Source organism: Borostomias antarcticus, assembly GCF_949987555.1.
Source record: "Borostomias antarcticus genome assembly, chromosome: 16".
NCBI classification, from domain to species: Eukaryota; Metazoa; Chordata; class Actinopteri; order Stomiiformes; family Stomiidae; genus Borostomias; species Borostomias antarcticus.
Window position 1 is genome coordinate 2,560,843 of NC_140249.1, and position 16,570 is coordinate 2,577,412.

A 16,570-nucleotide genomic window follows, 5' to 3' on the forward strand; every position below is an offset into this window, starting at 1 on the left:
ATGAAGTTTCTAGCACAAAGTATGAAGAAATAGTTAAGGAGACAAAAACTGTGGAGAACTAGAAGAAAGAAAGAAAGAAAGAAAGAAAGAAAGAAAGAAAGAAAGAAAGAAAGAAAGAAAGAAAGAAAGAAAGAAAGAAAGAAAGAAAGAAAGAAATAGTGAGAATATCACAAGTTGGGCTAGCTTCTACAAGCTAGCCCACCTAAAAACACACGTAAAGCGTGTTCTCCTATGTGCAGCTCCAGCCAGTGAGTCTTTGGCTGCTAGTAAATAATAAGTACAGGATCTTGGAAGGTCATTTTTAATAGCCACACGGCAATTACACACAACACAGGTGAACTGTCTGCTGAAGCTGCTGGCATGTTTCTGTCTGAGGGTCTGAGGGTCTGAAGGTAGTCCTGGCTCCTGGGCTCATAGGCCCAGTGGAACTCCGGTGTGGAAGCCCTCCATGGTCATCCTAGGAAACAGACGCAAACAAGCAGCTCAGAACCAGAACCACTGCTGTCATACCCATGAACTTGTGTATGTTTTTGTTAGTGTCTGTGAGTGTGTATGTGTGTGTATGTGTTATTGTCCACATGTGCATACTGTATGTATGTGTGTGTGTGTTTGTTAATGGGTATGTGTGTGTTAATGTGTGTGTGTGATTTAATGTGTGTGTGTGTTTGTTAGTGTGAGTGTGTGTGTGTGTGTGTGCATGTGTGTGTGTGTGTTTGTTAATGGTTATGTGGGTGTGTTAATGTGTGTGTGATTTAATATGTGTGTGTTTGTTAGTGAGTGTGTGTGTGTGTGTGTGTGTGTGTGTGTGTGTGTGTGTGTGTGTGTGTGTGTGTGTGTGTGTGTCACCCGTACGTGTTTAGTGGCGGGAGTGTGACAGGGCCAGTCATGTGCTGCACAGATGGAAGATTTGCCCCTCCGTGACCTGCTGGGACCGATGACATCACCGATGGCCACATCGGGTAGCCAATTGGAGGCAGCTGAGGCGCTGCAGGGACAGAGCCGTAATGGTGGTGGTGGTGGATAGGACTTCCCTTTGGCTTGACCTCTGACCTCACAATGATGGGGTTACCATGGTAACTGTCCTGAGGGGTTAGAAATACTTCATAGCACTTTCTTGCGTGTGAGTGTGCATGTGTGAGTGTGTTTGTGTGTGTGCGCGTGTGTGTGTGTGCTTGTTCGCATGTGCATGTGTGCGTTCGCGTGTGTGTGTGTGTGTGTGTGTGTGTGAGTGTGTGTGTGTGTGTGTGTGTGTGAGAGAGAGGCTGACCTGTCCAGGGTGCGGGGTGTGTGTGGCAGGGTGGCCCGCAGGGGTGAGGGTCATGGGAGGAATGGCCTTCAGCATCATGTTGTGCATGATGATCTGGTGCATCTGAGCGTTCTGCATCAGCATCAGCTCCACCATGTCTGACACACACACACACACACACACATTGAGGATTTTACTGTATACACTAGGTTGGGTGTGTGTGTATGTGTTCATGTGAGAGTGTGTGTGTGCGTCTGTGTGTGTGTGTGTGCGCGTCTGTGTGAGCAGCGTGTGTGTACCCTCTTTGATGCTGCCGGACCGTGGCGCAGGGTATGGCTGAGGGGGCGAGATCTGGGCTATGAGTGGCTGTTGCTGTGGTAACTGCTGTATGATGGTAGTGGGCTGCTGGGGCATCTGGAAATACAGTAACTTCCTGTTCCTGTTATCTCACTTCTTACACAACAAAAGATGGATAGAGAAAGAGAGGAGAAACGAGTCTGAAGTCTAGAGAGAGGGAGAGAGAGGGGGAGAGAAAGAGATAGAGAGATAGGGAGAGAGAAAAGGGGAGAGGGTGATAGAAGGAGAGGAGATATAGAGAGAGGGAGACAGATAGAGAGAGGGGGAGTACAGTACGTACAGTTTGTTGGATGATGCGTGGTGGTGGGTGTGGGGGAGGCGGGGGAGGGAGGGCTGGTGGGGGCGGGGCCGGGGCCGGCTGGTAGATGTGAATGGGGGCCGGGGGTGGGGGGGGCGGTGGGGGGGGGTCTGGCCGGTAACGCCTGCGCGTGCCGCCCCATGTCTGGGGTCTGCTGAGGTCCTCCAACAAGTGCTGCTCCTGCGGGGTTAGACACACACACACACGCACACACACACACACACACACACAGTAACACACGTAACACACCTCACACACAGTAACACACCTCCCACACATACACACAGTAACACACCTCACACACATACACACAGTAACACAAACATACACACACATAGTTACACACACACACACACACACACACACACATACACACACACACAGTAACACACACACGCACACAGTGACACACACATACACACACATACACGCGCACACACACGCACTCACACACACACACACAAACATACACACACAGAAAAACACACACACACACACAAACAAATACAAAGCTTACAGCTTTGTGGTTTGCAGGTTGCTAAGAGACCAGGCCAGAGAGAGCAGCTCTCTATGGAGACGTTCTATCACGCGATAAGTTAATTACATGGGAAATATAAACATTAAAGTCGCACTGAAACGGACGTTTGAGATCATCTAACTTCCGTAGTTTGACGTATTTCCGACGCAAACAAGCTATGAGGGTGGGACATATGTTTAGAGGAATTTGATTGGAACATTGACAAGTGCACGGGTTTTAAGAACTTTAGACAGATTCGATAGAAGGATAGCGTTGATTGACGGGTGGATGTCGTGAGAAAATCTAAGGTACCTGTTGTCGTCATTGCACGTGACCTACCGTTTTCCAGGAAGTAAGAAATTATATACTTTGATATAAGATTACAACAAAAGTAGAATTTTGTAAATATTTTGGCATACATCGTTGAATAGGTGAACACTATGACCAATAAGTGTGAACCAAAATGGGACAGAATGTTTTTTTCATTTCAGTGCGACTTTAATAATGGTCATAAGCATGATGACATGGAGATATCAATTGCCGAGACCAAGGACCTTGACATTTGTATGATGCATGACTTGCTCTATCGTGTATTTTAACTACTGTCTAATAAACTAAACTAAACTAAAACCCATCAGTCTAATGATCATGAGCATCATGGCATCATACCCTCAGTCTTTGCAGTAAGTCCCTCTTGCGCCTCAGAGCACTGTGGAGTGCGTCTGCCTGTCCGTCAAAGCTCCCTGGCCAATGAAAACCAAGTAATATGTCACATTAGGCACGTATGTTGAGAGCACTCTGCAGTATTTCTAACTATGAAATCTACTGTACATATGGACATCTTACTTGTGGACAGGGCAGAGTCTGCTCTGTCTAGATCATCCCTTTCATTCTCCAGTCTCTGTGAAAAATATGAAATATTCAGTGATGATTAGTGTTTCAGGCGGGATCCCGGGAATCCCGGGTAGGGCACCTGTCATTCCCCTCCCAGGAAATGGCATCGGGACCCGCCTTCCCGGAGGTTGTTTTTTTGGGCTGGAAATTTAACCATTGTGCATTAGTAGCCTAAAACAATTAATAAACATTCAATATATTCTGTGAAATGTATTATTTTCTTCTTAGATAAGTGGGCATATGAGCTATTTTTATTTTATTTTTAAAGTTATGCGCGCAGATTCGAAGAAAAAAAAACACCGGTTAGTTTAAGCCCTGCTACAGCGGTGGATCAGAGGCAAACATGTACTGCATAGTGTGCAGTGTCACTGTCTCACATAGGCTAATAATAATAATAATAATAATAATAATAATAATAATAATAATTATAATTATAATTATAATAATTATAATAATAATGTAGGCTAGCCTATAATTGCTGTAGCATATTAACCATGATCTAATAATAAAATTACAACAATAATAGCCTACCAATAGCCTGCTTATGAATACAGGTTAATTAATATCATGATAGCGCGTTATAGCCTATTCTAGGTATCTCCACAACCCGGTGATAGTCAATCCCGGAGATGAGCTCTTCGCTATGCCCTCCAGATCTATGCTACTGAAGACAGCACTCGGTCTCTTCGAGCGACTTTTTGTTGCCACTGATGAGCCTTCCCAAGTCCAACCACCACCAGATCAGGGAACGGAATGAACCGAACAGAGTCAAACCTGTTATGGTTCGGGCCGGGTCCACCCCAGCTCACCCCCTGCTCCCAGTCTGGACCCTCGCCCCTGCCCCGGACCCCTGGGTCATTCTGCTCACCCCCTGCTCCCAGTCCAGACCCTCGCCCCTGCCCCGGACCCCTGGGTCGTTCTGCTCACCCCCTGCTCCCAGTCCAGACCCTCGCCCCTGCCCCGGACCCCTGGTCCATTCTGCTCGCTCCCGGTCCAGACCCTCGCCCCTGCCCAGGTCCCCTGGTTCGCACTGCTCACCCCCTGTTCCCGGCCTGGATTCCTCACCCTGAGCTCCTGTGCCCCCTGGACCTTCCTGGACCCTGAGCACCTCCTCTCCCTGTGACTGCCCCTGCACTACCCCCAGAGACTTTTGTACACTTTGGTCACTGTCACTTGGTTTTGTTCTGCCTCATGTGTTTTGGTCTTGTGTTCGTTGTCTTGTCTGTTGTCTTGTCTTCTATATTGGTTTTGTGTCCTCGGGACCGCTCCATCAATGCTCTTTGATTCCTCAAAGCCCACTTTATCAAACAGAGGAAAGTGAAATAGCCTAATCGAGATGGGATAGGAATTTGGTTAATTTAAATGTTTAGGCTTAGGCCTAGTGTAGCCTACAATGTAAGCGCAAGGGATTTTTTGTGCGTTGGCTGTAAGCAACATGAAGAGGGAATGCCGATTTGTCGCTTTGTCTCTGCAGGTTGTTGACCTGCAGTTCTATGTTTTAATGTATTAATCTTATCGAAGCTGCTGCTAGTTGTTGTGAGCCCATGAGCTAACTGGCTATCCTGTTCTCATTGTGCTGGATTAGCATTGGAAGACCTGGACATTTTTATTTATCAGACATTACCGTCCTACCAGTCCCACACAAAAACAAGCCAGCCAATGCACATAAGCCAGGCTGGACCTCGCCTGGTTTTTTTCACATAGCCTACTTTTAAATTGTGAATTTGAGCTCTTTTTTGTTTTCACATGTTGATTTTTATAAATAAAATGTTTAATGTGATACATTATTATACAATATCACTATTTTGTTGCATTTATTTGTCTACATAGCATAAATCCAATTTTAAAAAGCACTTCCAATTTCTACGGGAAATCCCGGGATGACCCGGGAAGAGGTCCGAAAATTCCCGGGAATTAAAATTGGCTAAATCTGGGAAAATCTGAAACACTAGTGGTGATTTCACGCCACGTTCTCTCAGGCTGCCAAAGATGTCCTCCAGTCATTTTGAATGTACTGACCTTCTCCAGCAGTTTGAGTTTGAGCCTGGTCATCTGGTCCACCATGGGGTGTGCCATGCTGGGATGAGAGGCCACACAACCTGACAGGATATGGTTAATGAAAAAACACGGTGGTAAACAAACATACACCAGGCAGGCAGCATAGTAAGGACATGGTAATAGAGTGATTATAAACCCCAAACATTCTCTCTCTCTCTGACACACTGTTCATGGTGGTCACCCTCCACATTCCCCTCTTTACCTGAGGTTTTCCTGCTTTCCTCCTGGCACGCTCCTCTCTGTCTGTAACCACTCTATACGATCTGACCTGGTTGCTATGAGCCCCACCTGTGTGGTGTTTACCATAGCTAAGGCAGGTAGACCTGCCCACATGGTGTCTAGCTTGTTCTCTGGACCCTGACACAGCCTACATCATTAGTCATAGCCTTGTATTCAAGTGTCTGGCAATAAATGGAAACAAACTTGAACTTTAATAAATACAAGTACAGGTCCAGGGCAGGCTTACAGTAGTGATGCATAACAAATAGAATAAAGTACAAATGTAGGCTATTCAAGATAAAATAAAAGTAATCAAAAAATATTTGCACTAACTGTTAAAATATATAAAAATGTACAGTATAGACATCTCTGTTTGAATTTGTATGATGAAAATGTTAGTTATGGAATAGTCTCGCAACGTTTTAGCGACTGACTCGTGAGTTATGGAAATAAAAAATGTCATTTTCAGAAATATTGCCCTTTCTTATGGTTACAGTAGTAGTACTTGAACATTTAAGTGGCCCTCCTATGAGATGACAATACCAGCAGTGGCCCCAAGCCAATTTGAGTTTGAGACCCCTGATCTATAACATAGGCCTACATGTTCTGGAATTTTCCATAGCAAGGGTAAATGGGGCAAAAAGACAATCAATTGATGTACTTACAGCAGCAGCCGAACTAATAAAACGGCATAGATAATAGCCTGTATTGTTAATTTTCTTTTCTGAAGGCTACATGAATATGCTGTGTACGTGTACTGTACTGCTCTGTATGTGCACATGTTGTGTGTATATCGGTCTGTATGTCTATGGGTGTATATGTATGTAGGTCGATGTCAATATGCATATACAGTATGTGTGTGCGCTGTGTGTATGTAGCCTATATCATGTATTAAATGTATACTTTGCCCTATAGACATCTATATTTACCCAGTTATTAACTATTCTTATCAATTCATTTTCTCTCATTATAAATTAGCCTGATATGGTGAATGGGAATGGGGAAAAGCAGCTATGTTGGACGATTGCATCAATAAAAAATTGGTCGTAAAAAAAATCTAACTAGTTTCTTGAGAAGTCTCCAGCCTTGTGAACATTTGAACCCAGATTGATGACATACATGGACAGTATTGAGAGTATTGATGGCTAGAGAATGCATGACTATTGTCTTTATAAGGTCAGAGGTCATGAGATTTCCATACACGTGGACTGAGAATGACTGTGAACCTTAGTGACCTCGTTCTGCAGTCAAGACACTCTTGCTTCTGGCAGTTTGAGCTTGTCCACATATCAGCCTACGGTTGGTTCACTTGGTTTTACCCGGGCATTTCAGCGCCTTTTGCGGCAGGTCTACCTCCAACGCAGTCAGCCAGTCAGACCCAAGCACACATTTTCAAAACAGAGGTGTGGGTGGATACTATTTTTGCAATAATCAAATATCATTGGTTAGATATGACATCAATAAAATGTTACAGTCAATATCCAGTCCCGTAATTGGTTGGTGACATGCCAGTGAAGAGTCCTCTGTTGGAGGTAGGCGGGACACGGTGACGTTTAAAAGAGCTTGAATGCCATTGGCTATAAAATTAATTCCGAGTGAGTTGATTGGCTCTTTTCCCGGAGGAAACTCCTTAAGGGCGGAGCTGAACAGGCTTGGCGGACATGTTCAATATCACTTGACAGTTTCAGAAAGATTTTGTAGCTTTAGCCAACTCATAAGAAACTATAAGGTGACTGTGGAAACGTCTACTAATTCGGTAGTAGAGATGGTTTAGTTACTTGAACCCAAGAGATGGACAGAGATGAGCGGCAGAGGAAACTAGAAGCCGGGAGAGCGAAGGTTTGTAGCTCCTTAGCACTAGGCTAACAGTTAGCTCCTTAGCACTAGGCTAACAGTTAGCTCCTTAGCACTAGGCTAACAGTTAGCTCCTTAGCACTAGGCTAGCAGTTAGCTCCTTAGCACTAGGCTAACAGTTAGCCCCTTAGCACTAGGCTAACAGTTAGCCCCTTAGCACTAGGCTAACAGTTAGCTCCTTAGCACTAGGCTAACAGTTAGCTACTTAGCACTAGGCTAACAGTTAGCTCCTTAGCACTAGGCTAACAGTTAGCTCCTTAGCACTAGGCTAACAGTTAGCTCCTTAGCACTAGGCTAACAATTAGCTCCTTAGCACTAGGCTAACAGTTAGCTCCTTAGCACTAGGCTAACAGTTAGCTCCTTAGCACTAGGCTAACAGTTAGCTCCTTAGCACTAGGCTAACAGTTAGCTCCGCTAGCAGCTCTGATATCTGGTAGAATCACTTTTGGATATCTTCCATCCTTGTGAGAGCACATAACATTTTATATTTCAGATAGTTGTGGATGTTAATTTGATAGGTGGAAATGGCTGTCTGTTTTCAACGATAAGCTATCTAACTGTTTGTCTTACTCTACGAACAATGCAATTAAGTTATCCCAAACGTTATAAGATAACAGCCATCACCTGATCCTGACCATTTCAAATTAACCTTGGTTTTGTTTGTGTTGCGTAAACAAGTTGTCTTATGCCATAACATTGTGAAATGAATTTGAACCAGAGTCCATGGCAGGACTGTAGTCAACATTAGTTTGAGACTGAACATTAGAGACTAAAGAAGTGGGTATACTGTACCAGGAATGTTACAGGTTGTACATTAATCGTGTTTAAAGAAGTGGGTATACTCTTGGTCCATGATTCAGTGGCGGTTGTAGCAAGTTTTACCTGGGGTGGCAAAAATGTGGCAGGGTTTCCAGGTGGGGGGGTGGCAGAGGTTACGTCCCCCATACATTTGAACTTCAGAGATGGCAACTGGGGGTGGCAAGGCTTTTTTTCCAGGGGTCATATCTGCCACCCTTGTCACCCCCTACAACCGCCAGTGGGTCCATGGATAGAGAAGTGGGCATACCTCCATACATGACCTTGTAGCCGGCGGTCTATATTCCTGGTCTAGATCAGGTAACTGGAGGTCTATATTCCTGGTCTAGTGGCCCTGGCCCTTCCATATCAGTCATTATAAACATGGCACAGCCTCGTCTTGGCTAATTGATAAATGACTGTTATTCCCCTGACAGAAACCTACCAACATGCAGCGCAATCAGTCGGTGAGTAAAGAGGTTGTTTGGTGGTGATCGGTGACCCAGGTTGAGGGTTTGGGTTGATTCTGGTGATTCCGGTGATTTGTGTGTGTGTTTGGGAGGTTGTTGAATGAACTATCAATGAATAAATCCAACTCTATTTAACAACTTCCATTTCTGGGGGTGTGTGCGGTGGGAAGTGACCACAACTCTGTCTGCTCACTACAGCAGTATATCACCTCGCATTTCTACCTGCTGCTTCTCTACTCCGGAACCTCCAGAGGTGTCAGGATGAAAAGCTTTTTCTTCCTCTTTGGTTTGATCCCGGCCGAGGACGGGGAGGTATGGTCATTCACACCCATGCCTGTAGATGGCGCCATGTACCCATGAGACTGGACATGGCTGGCTAGTAGTTGACTTGACACAGCCTCACAACAACAAACAGATCAGTGAGGTTCTGTCAGTCCGTTTCAAATTGTGTTTTTTAGCTGCGACCAGCAGCTCTGTAGCTTGCTCAGTCAGTTAGTTGGTTAGTTGGTTGGTTGGTCGTTCCACAAAAATGGCCACCAAAATTTGGCCTGGCTGCACAAGCACATACTGTACACGGTCGCATGCAGCCATTGCGAATTCACGCTTGTTTGAACAGTGCCAGGCGGAATGTTCCGTTGGCTGCACGTGCATCATGTTTGTGTGACAGCTGTTGCTATGGTGATGCTGCGTTCTGTGTAATGCACTGACTCCCACGGTGCACGCCTCATATTTATTTCAAATTGTTTTTATTGAGTTTTCAAACGAGATAGACAAGATGCCTGAATACACTGTACACTATGCATACAGAACAATGTTACCAAATCCTCTGCATATGCTTTAACAGTGAATTTGACAGAAGACAATAGAGAAGAAACAACAACTCACAAGACAAAAAAAGGATAATTATACTAATAACAATAAAACAGAAGAAGGAGAGAAGGGTGGGGGGGGTAGGGTTAAGATGTGGGGGCTACTAACTTAGTGTCTAATGCTAATCTGAATTCTGCGCAACATATTCGTTCTCATAGTAGGACAGAAAGGGACAACAAATCTTTTTACATTTCCTAGAAGAGCCCTGAACTGTACATCTAACTTTTTCTAGCTTGAGGAATGACATAACCTCCCGAACCCGAGTGGAATGGGGGTTGGGGGATTTCCAACTAAGAAGTATAAGACGGCGGGCTAATAATGTTGTGAACGCCATTAGATCTGAGTGATGGAACATAGGCCTAATAAAATGAAAAAACCTTAGTGACCGCGGTAGATGCGGTGGTCTGTAAAGCGCCGCGGTCTGCTTCACAGGACCGCGGCTGTGCGGTTAACCGCAAACCGCGACAGCCCTAGTAGAAGGTCAGAAAAACACGAGTTACGGGTTGCCTGGAACGCACCATTAGTCGCTGGTCAGAGGGAGGAGGTGTGGTAGTTAGTCAGTAGTCAGTGTGTGGAGTGAGAGTGGGTGTAGAGATGCTCGATGCTGCTGAACACAGGGCCGAGTCTAGTCAGGTGGAACCGCCCACGTCTGTAGATTAGGCAACACACACAAACACACACATGCAAATGCAACACACGCAAACACATACGCAACCAAACACGCAAATGCACACAAACACACGTGCGCGCACACACACACACACACACACTCACTCTCAGTCATCTGGGTCAGGGACGCGTGCTGCTCAGTGCAACAGGAGTCCAGGGGATGTCGTTAGGCATGCGGCTGATTGGCTAGGCTCCTGCAGGCTTGGGTCGGACCGACCATCCAGACTCCCGACGCTCATCCCAGCTCCGCCTCTTCAGGAGGAGGCTCTTCCCTCCGCTCCTCCCCCTGAGCCACCCTCCTGCCGCGGGCGTGCACAGCTCCCTCATCCCCATGCGTTGGGAGACGGTGAACCCTCACATAGGAGTGTGTTTACTATAGACTACTACAGTACAGGAAGATCAGTGTGTCTGTTAGCCAGCGAGCGCAGCTGCCCGTTGCCTGGCGGTGAGCTGGAATGATGGCGGTCCTGATGGGAAGACGGAGGCTGGCCTGATCTGACAGCCCGCCAGGGAGGCAGAGAGGCAGCGTGTGTTCGAGGGTCTGGGTGAACCCCTGTGTAATCTGGCTGAAGCTGCTCGAAGCGGCAGACAGACGGGGAGAGATGCGCACACAGATATGCGGTTCCGGCAGAATTGGCTTAAACGGGCGGCGCTGGAATTCGGGCAGGATTTAAGCGATGTCCGGGAGTTTTCTGCGTCGCCTCGATGGGAATGTTGTTGTTGGGGATGGATGGATTTTCGCTTTGAGTGACCACCAGCGGAATGACGAGCTTCAGGATCCATCACCTGGCGTTAACCTTTGACCTCTGTATTGATTCTCCGTTAAATGTGGTAGAAGTGGGCTTTTTTGTGTCGGCGCGCCAGCGGATGACAGATTTCTGAAGTGGCAGTTCCATTGTATTCCCGGGCTGAAGTGAATCCCCGCTGTGGCTGGGGATCATCAGGGGAGCGTATGAGCTTGGGATCTCCGCTGCCTTGTTCCACTCTGTTTCTCTTAACCACCTGGGGAAATAAAATCAACATTGTGGAAGATCATAAACTTATCTCTCACGTTTAGTCTTTGAACTTTTCAACCATCCTGCATATCTCTCTCTCTGGGATGATTATGGTAGTGATGAGTTTGGGGCTGGACTCTTCTTGACCTCCGACCTGCACCATGCTGATTGTGTGGTGGTGTTCTGCCCTGCTGACCTACGTGTCCGTGTATCTGTCCCTGTCCTTCCTGCGTAGCTTGCTAGCTTCAGACAGCGCCGGGCCAAAGTCAACGGTACGGGCGCGCCGAAAAAGACGCAGAAGGGGAAGGGCCAGGCTGTCGCGCAGAATGACCGCTCAGCACAAGACCGCCCCCTAGGGGCACCCCCGGGGACCGACCATGAGGTACGTACGCTACGGAAATAGTTTGTATATATTGTAGTCTTGCTCCCTCCACCCAAAATTCAGGCCTGGAAGTCACAAAATGAACTACAATGATGGCGGCAACTCGTAAGCTAGCCACTATAGCCAGCCAGACATTTTAATGTGCTTTTGTAGTCTTGATTTTGTAAACGTTGTATTGTGATGTCTTCGGTACTCTTCAGCACTGCGTTTCTGAGGCCTTTCTGGCTTGATTCTGTTAGATCTAGGGATGCACCGATTGCAAAATTCTGGACGATGCCAATTTTGATAATAACAATCCGGCCGATGCCGATGATGGCTGATGTTTATTTTATTTTTATTCCCCCTTTTGTGCCAGGGAAACAAAGAAATTAAGTGTTTGGTTCCAAAATGCCAATTTTTATTTCACTTTAATTTGAAAGCAAACTACATGTCCGTAATTGTTGCGACGTAACATCGGCCTCTACCATCGGTGAATGTCATTTTATTTGCCGAAGGGGCGATGGCAGTCAACAAGGCCAACACCGGCCGATGCCGATGTTCGGCCGATGCATCGGTGCAGCATCCCTACTTAGATCTTAAACCATTGTGGCGACTGCTAGAATGACTGAGCGTTTGTGTTGTTCCCTCATGGTCATCGTGCACAACGGCCTGTGAATACGCTGGAGAAATGGGTCAGTCACCACAGCGTGGCTTGGGGAGCATGTTGTCATAGCAACACGTCCAGGACTAACTGTACCATACGTACTCTGGCTTTAAAGGGGAGGTTCACCCACATTTCACTGGAAACTCAATAGAATAATTTGTGGGAAAAAAAAGTAGTGGAGCGCATCTGATGTACTAGGTCAAAAACATGAGGTGCTCATTGAAACGGGGGTAAATGGTAGAACGGAAAGGTGATCCAAGGCACTCTAGTAAGAATGATTAAAAAGCCTTTATTGGATGGCTAATGCATGGTAAAAGTATAAAAAACGCACCTACGCGTTGCGGCAGCTTGTGCCTTCATCAGGGTGACTTATCAGAACAATGGTACAAGACACCCTATTTGTAGGGGACAGGAAATTACATCACTCTGACAGCAATCAATCACTGACAGACAACACGTGAAATGTCACTAAAAGGTCAATAGGTCATGCAATAAATCTTAGGCATGAATCACAGGTTAATATATACATAAGGAATAACTCATAGGAATCAGATACATCCATTCATTAATGGGCATATAGTAATCAATAGATCAATAGGAGATGCATACAAAAATACAGTCATAGAAAGGGAGCATAATCTATTTCCTAAGGCCTGGGAACACCATGGCTTTCAGATGAAAGATCCAAAAGGTTTCCCGTTGAAGGAGACACTTCAGTCCGTCTCCCCTTCTCCCGGCGCTGGGGATCACTTCGATGGCCTGGGCTTTTAAAGAGTCAGGGTTAGTATGTCCAATCAATCAATCAATCAATCAATCAAAGCCTTATTTGTATAGCGCATTTCATACCCAGAGGCAACACAATGCGCTTTACAGAGAACAAGGGAGGTGGGCAGACGTCCCACCCCTACATATTCCAGAGGGAAGCAAAAAAACAGTATCACCCGGGGGCCAGATAAGTGAGCTGTAAAAATTCTTCCCTGACCCCTCTCAACGAGGCGATCGAGCAAGCTCCTGGAGTATGTTTGTCTACCGGCTAAGAACATTTATAAAGCAATAAATAACATTAAATTACATTTTCAGAGTAAGAGAGGCTAATAACATCATAGGAGAGACATGGCAAACACTGGTGTATGTCTGTGTGTGGACAGTCTAATGTTTGGCCATAGGGTATTGGTCATTGGCCGTCCTGATGGCATACAGATGTTCCCATATTCTGTCCCTAAACCTCCTCTTGGTCCGACCCCCATAAAAACATCCACACTCACACTCCAGCCTATATACAACATGAGTAGTGTTGCAATTTGCAAATGCATGTATATGGTATGTTCTGGGGCTAGCCGAATCATTTGTGATTTGAATTTATTCAAATTTTCTTTATTCAAATTTTTTTTACTACAAGATTTTTTTTATTTTCTTTGTAATCTTCTAGGGACAACCGAGGTCTGGGCAGACGGGCCGGAGCCAGTGTCCTCCAGAGCTCCAGCAGAAGCAGGGGCGGGCGGAAGGGTGCGACGCCCAGGAGCGAAGCCTCTCGTTGAGGGACGTGGAGGTGGCTGAGCAGCCGGGGGTGGAGGAGGTGCTGGGAGAGGAGGACCTGGCGGCGCTGACTGGCAAAGAGCAGCTCAAGGTAAACGGCTGCTCACTGCCTGGAGAAGACCGGACTCGGATCTCAGCATCATGTCTTCAGCAGCAGCATCATAATTATAATAATCAATTAGATTTATCATCTCCTTTCATGAGGCCGAAGGAAGCATAGCCATGATCATCCAGCCATCTGGGGCTTGTGTTTCAGAGACCCAGTTAAGCCTTCTGGAATGTTCTTGCCTCCCCGAAGCACATCTTTTTCTCAGAGGGGTCAACTGGGGGCAAAAACGTGGACCCACATTAAACGAATATGTAGCGCAGATTACATCATTATCCCACGGCCATATTCACAGCACAGACACAGAGCCTCTAAATTACACACACACACACAGCCTCATACACACACACACACACACACACACAGCCTCATACACACACACACACACACAGCCTCATACACACACACAACAGGTTCAGACACACTGTGTTTTTGTCCTGATTTGTTTACTCCTGAGGCCAGAGGGATCCTTCTTTGTAATTAAGTGCAATGTTTCCGCCGGTAAGGTTTTGGCAAAATCCTTCCCGCCACACCATCCATTTGATGCATAAATAATAATAATACAAATTAGGCTATATACTGCATATTAAAGTCTTAAATCAAAAATCTTAAACTTTCTAAATATATCTGCCTAAATGCGCTTTCAAAACCATGATAATGTCGTGCCCATATTTTTAGTTTCAACAATGGCTTGGGCCGCGCGCTCAGTGAATGCTGCTTTCTGTGGTCAACAAAAGACTTGCGCGTAAAGGGATGTTTTCTTCAGGGAGCCTATTCCATAATAATGTAGGCTAGTGTGTAACCAGTGTTTGAATTGGACCAAAATGTGCCGGTACCTAGCCTACTCCTCAATAAGGTACATGGCAGTTAAAAATATATTCATGTTTGTAATCAATAAGTGGATTCATACAGCGTAGAGCTAGATAATGTTCCAAGAAGTGCCGACAGCTCCTGCCCATCTCTGGCCTATTTGGTCTTATCATTCACTTATGATAACTGGCCGATCCTAAAGCATAAAGCCTACATTTTCCAAATGGACATCCGACAATGAAGAGGAACAGAAAGTAGAATGATGTTGAGAGCAGTCAGGTAGGCTAGCCTATTGCTTCCCCTGGACCAGCAAACGGGCAAGTGCCTCATGCAGTTGTCTGATTGGACAAGTAATAAAAAGTTGAAGTGATAAATATGTAATGTTATCTAAAGAATACAGTGAAACATGACGTGGAGCTGCACATGCCCCCAGCAGAAGTAACCTAACGTGCCAGATGGTTCGTTTCACACAGAGTGAAACAACGTGAGCTCGCGAGATCAGGATGGTCTCATGAGGCTAGCGCACAAGAAACACAAAATAAAACTAATACGGAAACAAATAAAAACTAAACTAAAACTAAGCATCTTCAAAAAATAAAAAATAAACTAAACTAGCAAACCTGCTTTAAAAACTAATCAAAACTAAACTGAGATTGAGCACAAAAAGTTAAAGCGATATAAAAATAAAACAAATGGAAAAAAGCAAAACTATTCTAACCTTGGTCGCACCGCTGTCCCTCTCTGCCTGCAGCAGTTACAGCATGCTGTGGAGAAGCGTAATGAGATCATCACCAGGCTGAGCTCCAACCTGCAGGAGGCACTAGTGAGCAGAGACCAGGTCCAGCTGGAGGTCCAGTCTCTGGCCGGACAGATACAGGACTTACAGGTCCAGCTAAAGCAGGTACACACACACACACACTCTCTCTCTCACACACACACACACACACACACAAAACACACACCCCGGCCAGATACAGGTCCAGCTAAAGCAGGTACACACACACACACTCTCTCTCTCACACACACAAACACACACACACACACACACACACAAAACACACCCCGGCCAGATACAGGACCAGTTACAGCAGGTATACACACACACACACACACACACACACACACACACACTCCTCCTAAGCGTAGCTTCCTTGATTCTTGTGAGCAGCAGCCCAGTGGGGAACTCATCTCCATCTCTGTGTCTCCCAGGCCAGTCAGTTCCTCCAGCGCTCCAGCAAGACCCAGGCAGGCTCCCAGCCCCCTCAGGCCCAGCAGCAGCCCCCCGAGCCTGGCCTCGGCCCCTGGGACGACCCGGCCCCTCCCGCTCTCCAACACCACCACCGCCGCCCGGAGGAGGAGTCAGGGCTCGGACGCACGTCGACCGGCTCTGCCTCCCTGAGCGCCACCGAGGAGAGCGACGCCCTGCTGGCCACGCTGAGGAGGGAGCTGGAGGAGGAGAAGGAGAACCACCAGCATGTGCTTCAGCTACTGGAGGAGGAGAGGAGGGGGAGGGATGAGGAGTTGAGGCACAGGGAGCGGCAGCTAGAGGACCTCCGGACCCGTCTGGACCAGGCCCAGAGCCAGACCCGGGAGCTCCTGCAGTACAAGCTGGAGAAGGAGGCGCTGAACACAGAGGAGCGGGAGCTGGGGAGGAGGCCGCGGCAGGGGGAGGGGCAGGAGGCGGCCGACCCCGCCCTCCTCCCGGAGGAGGAGAGGGAGGGGCCGGAGGAGCAGATGAGGAGGTTGAGGGAGGAGGTGCAGAGATTCCGACAGCTCCTGGAGGAGAGGGAGAGGGGGATGGAGGAGGAGTCGGCATGTAAAGATGAGCAGGACGGCGTGGGGGAGGGGGAG

General features: G+C 46.8%; 2 protein-coding genes across 2 annotated transcripts; one reads left to right on the plus strand and one right to left on the minus strand.

The window, feature by feature from the left end:
- Positions 1-411: 411 nt before the first annotated feature.
- LOC311319460 (uncharacterized protein C21orf58-like) lies at positions 412-5,388 on the minus strand (the record flags this gene model as incomplete). Its single annotated transcript, XM_084451021.1, has 8 exons — positions 412-457; positions 945-1,045; positions 1,268-1,404; positions 1,546-1,660; positions 1,884-2,081; positions 3,088-3,161; positions 3,265-3,319; positions 5,332-5,388. 8 exons carry the CDS (start codon positions 5,386-5,388, stop codon positions 412-414), a joined length of 783 nt encoding a protein of 260 aa, XP_084307147.1.
- A 1,898-nt stretch (positions 5,389-7,286) lies between these two features.
- Positions 7,287-16,531, plus strand: LOC311319462 (uncharacterized protein; the record flags this gene model as incomplete). The annotated part of the gene is made up of 6 exons (XM_084451023.1): positions 7,287-7,428; positions 8,676-8,705; positions 11,478-11,624; positions 13,697-13,894; positions 15,471-15,620; positions 15,929-16,531. Coding segments are annotated over exons 1-6 (1,176 nt in total), but the record flags the coding sequence as incomplete, so codon positions are not given.
- Positions 16,532-16,570: the final 39 nt, after the last annotated feature.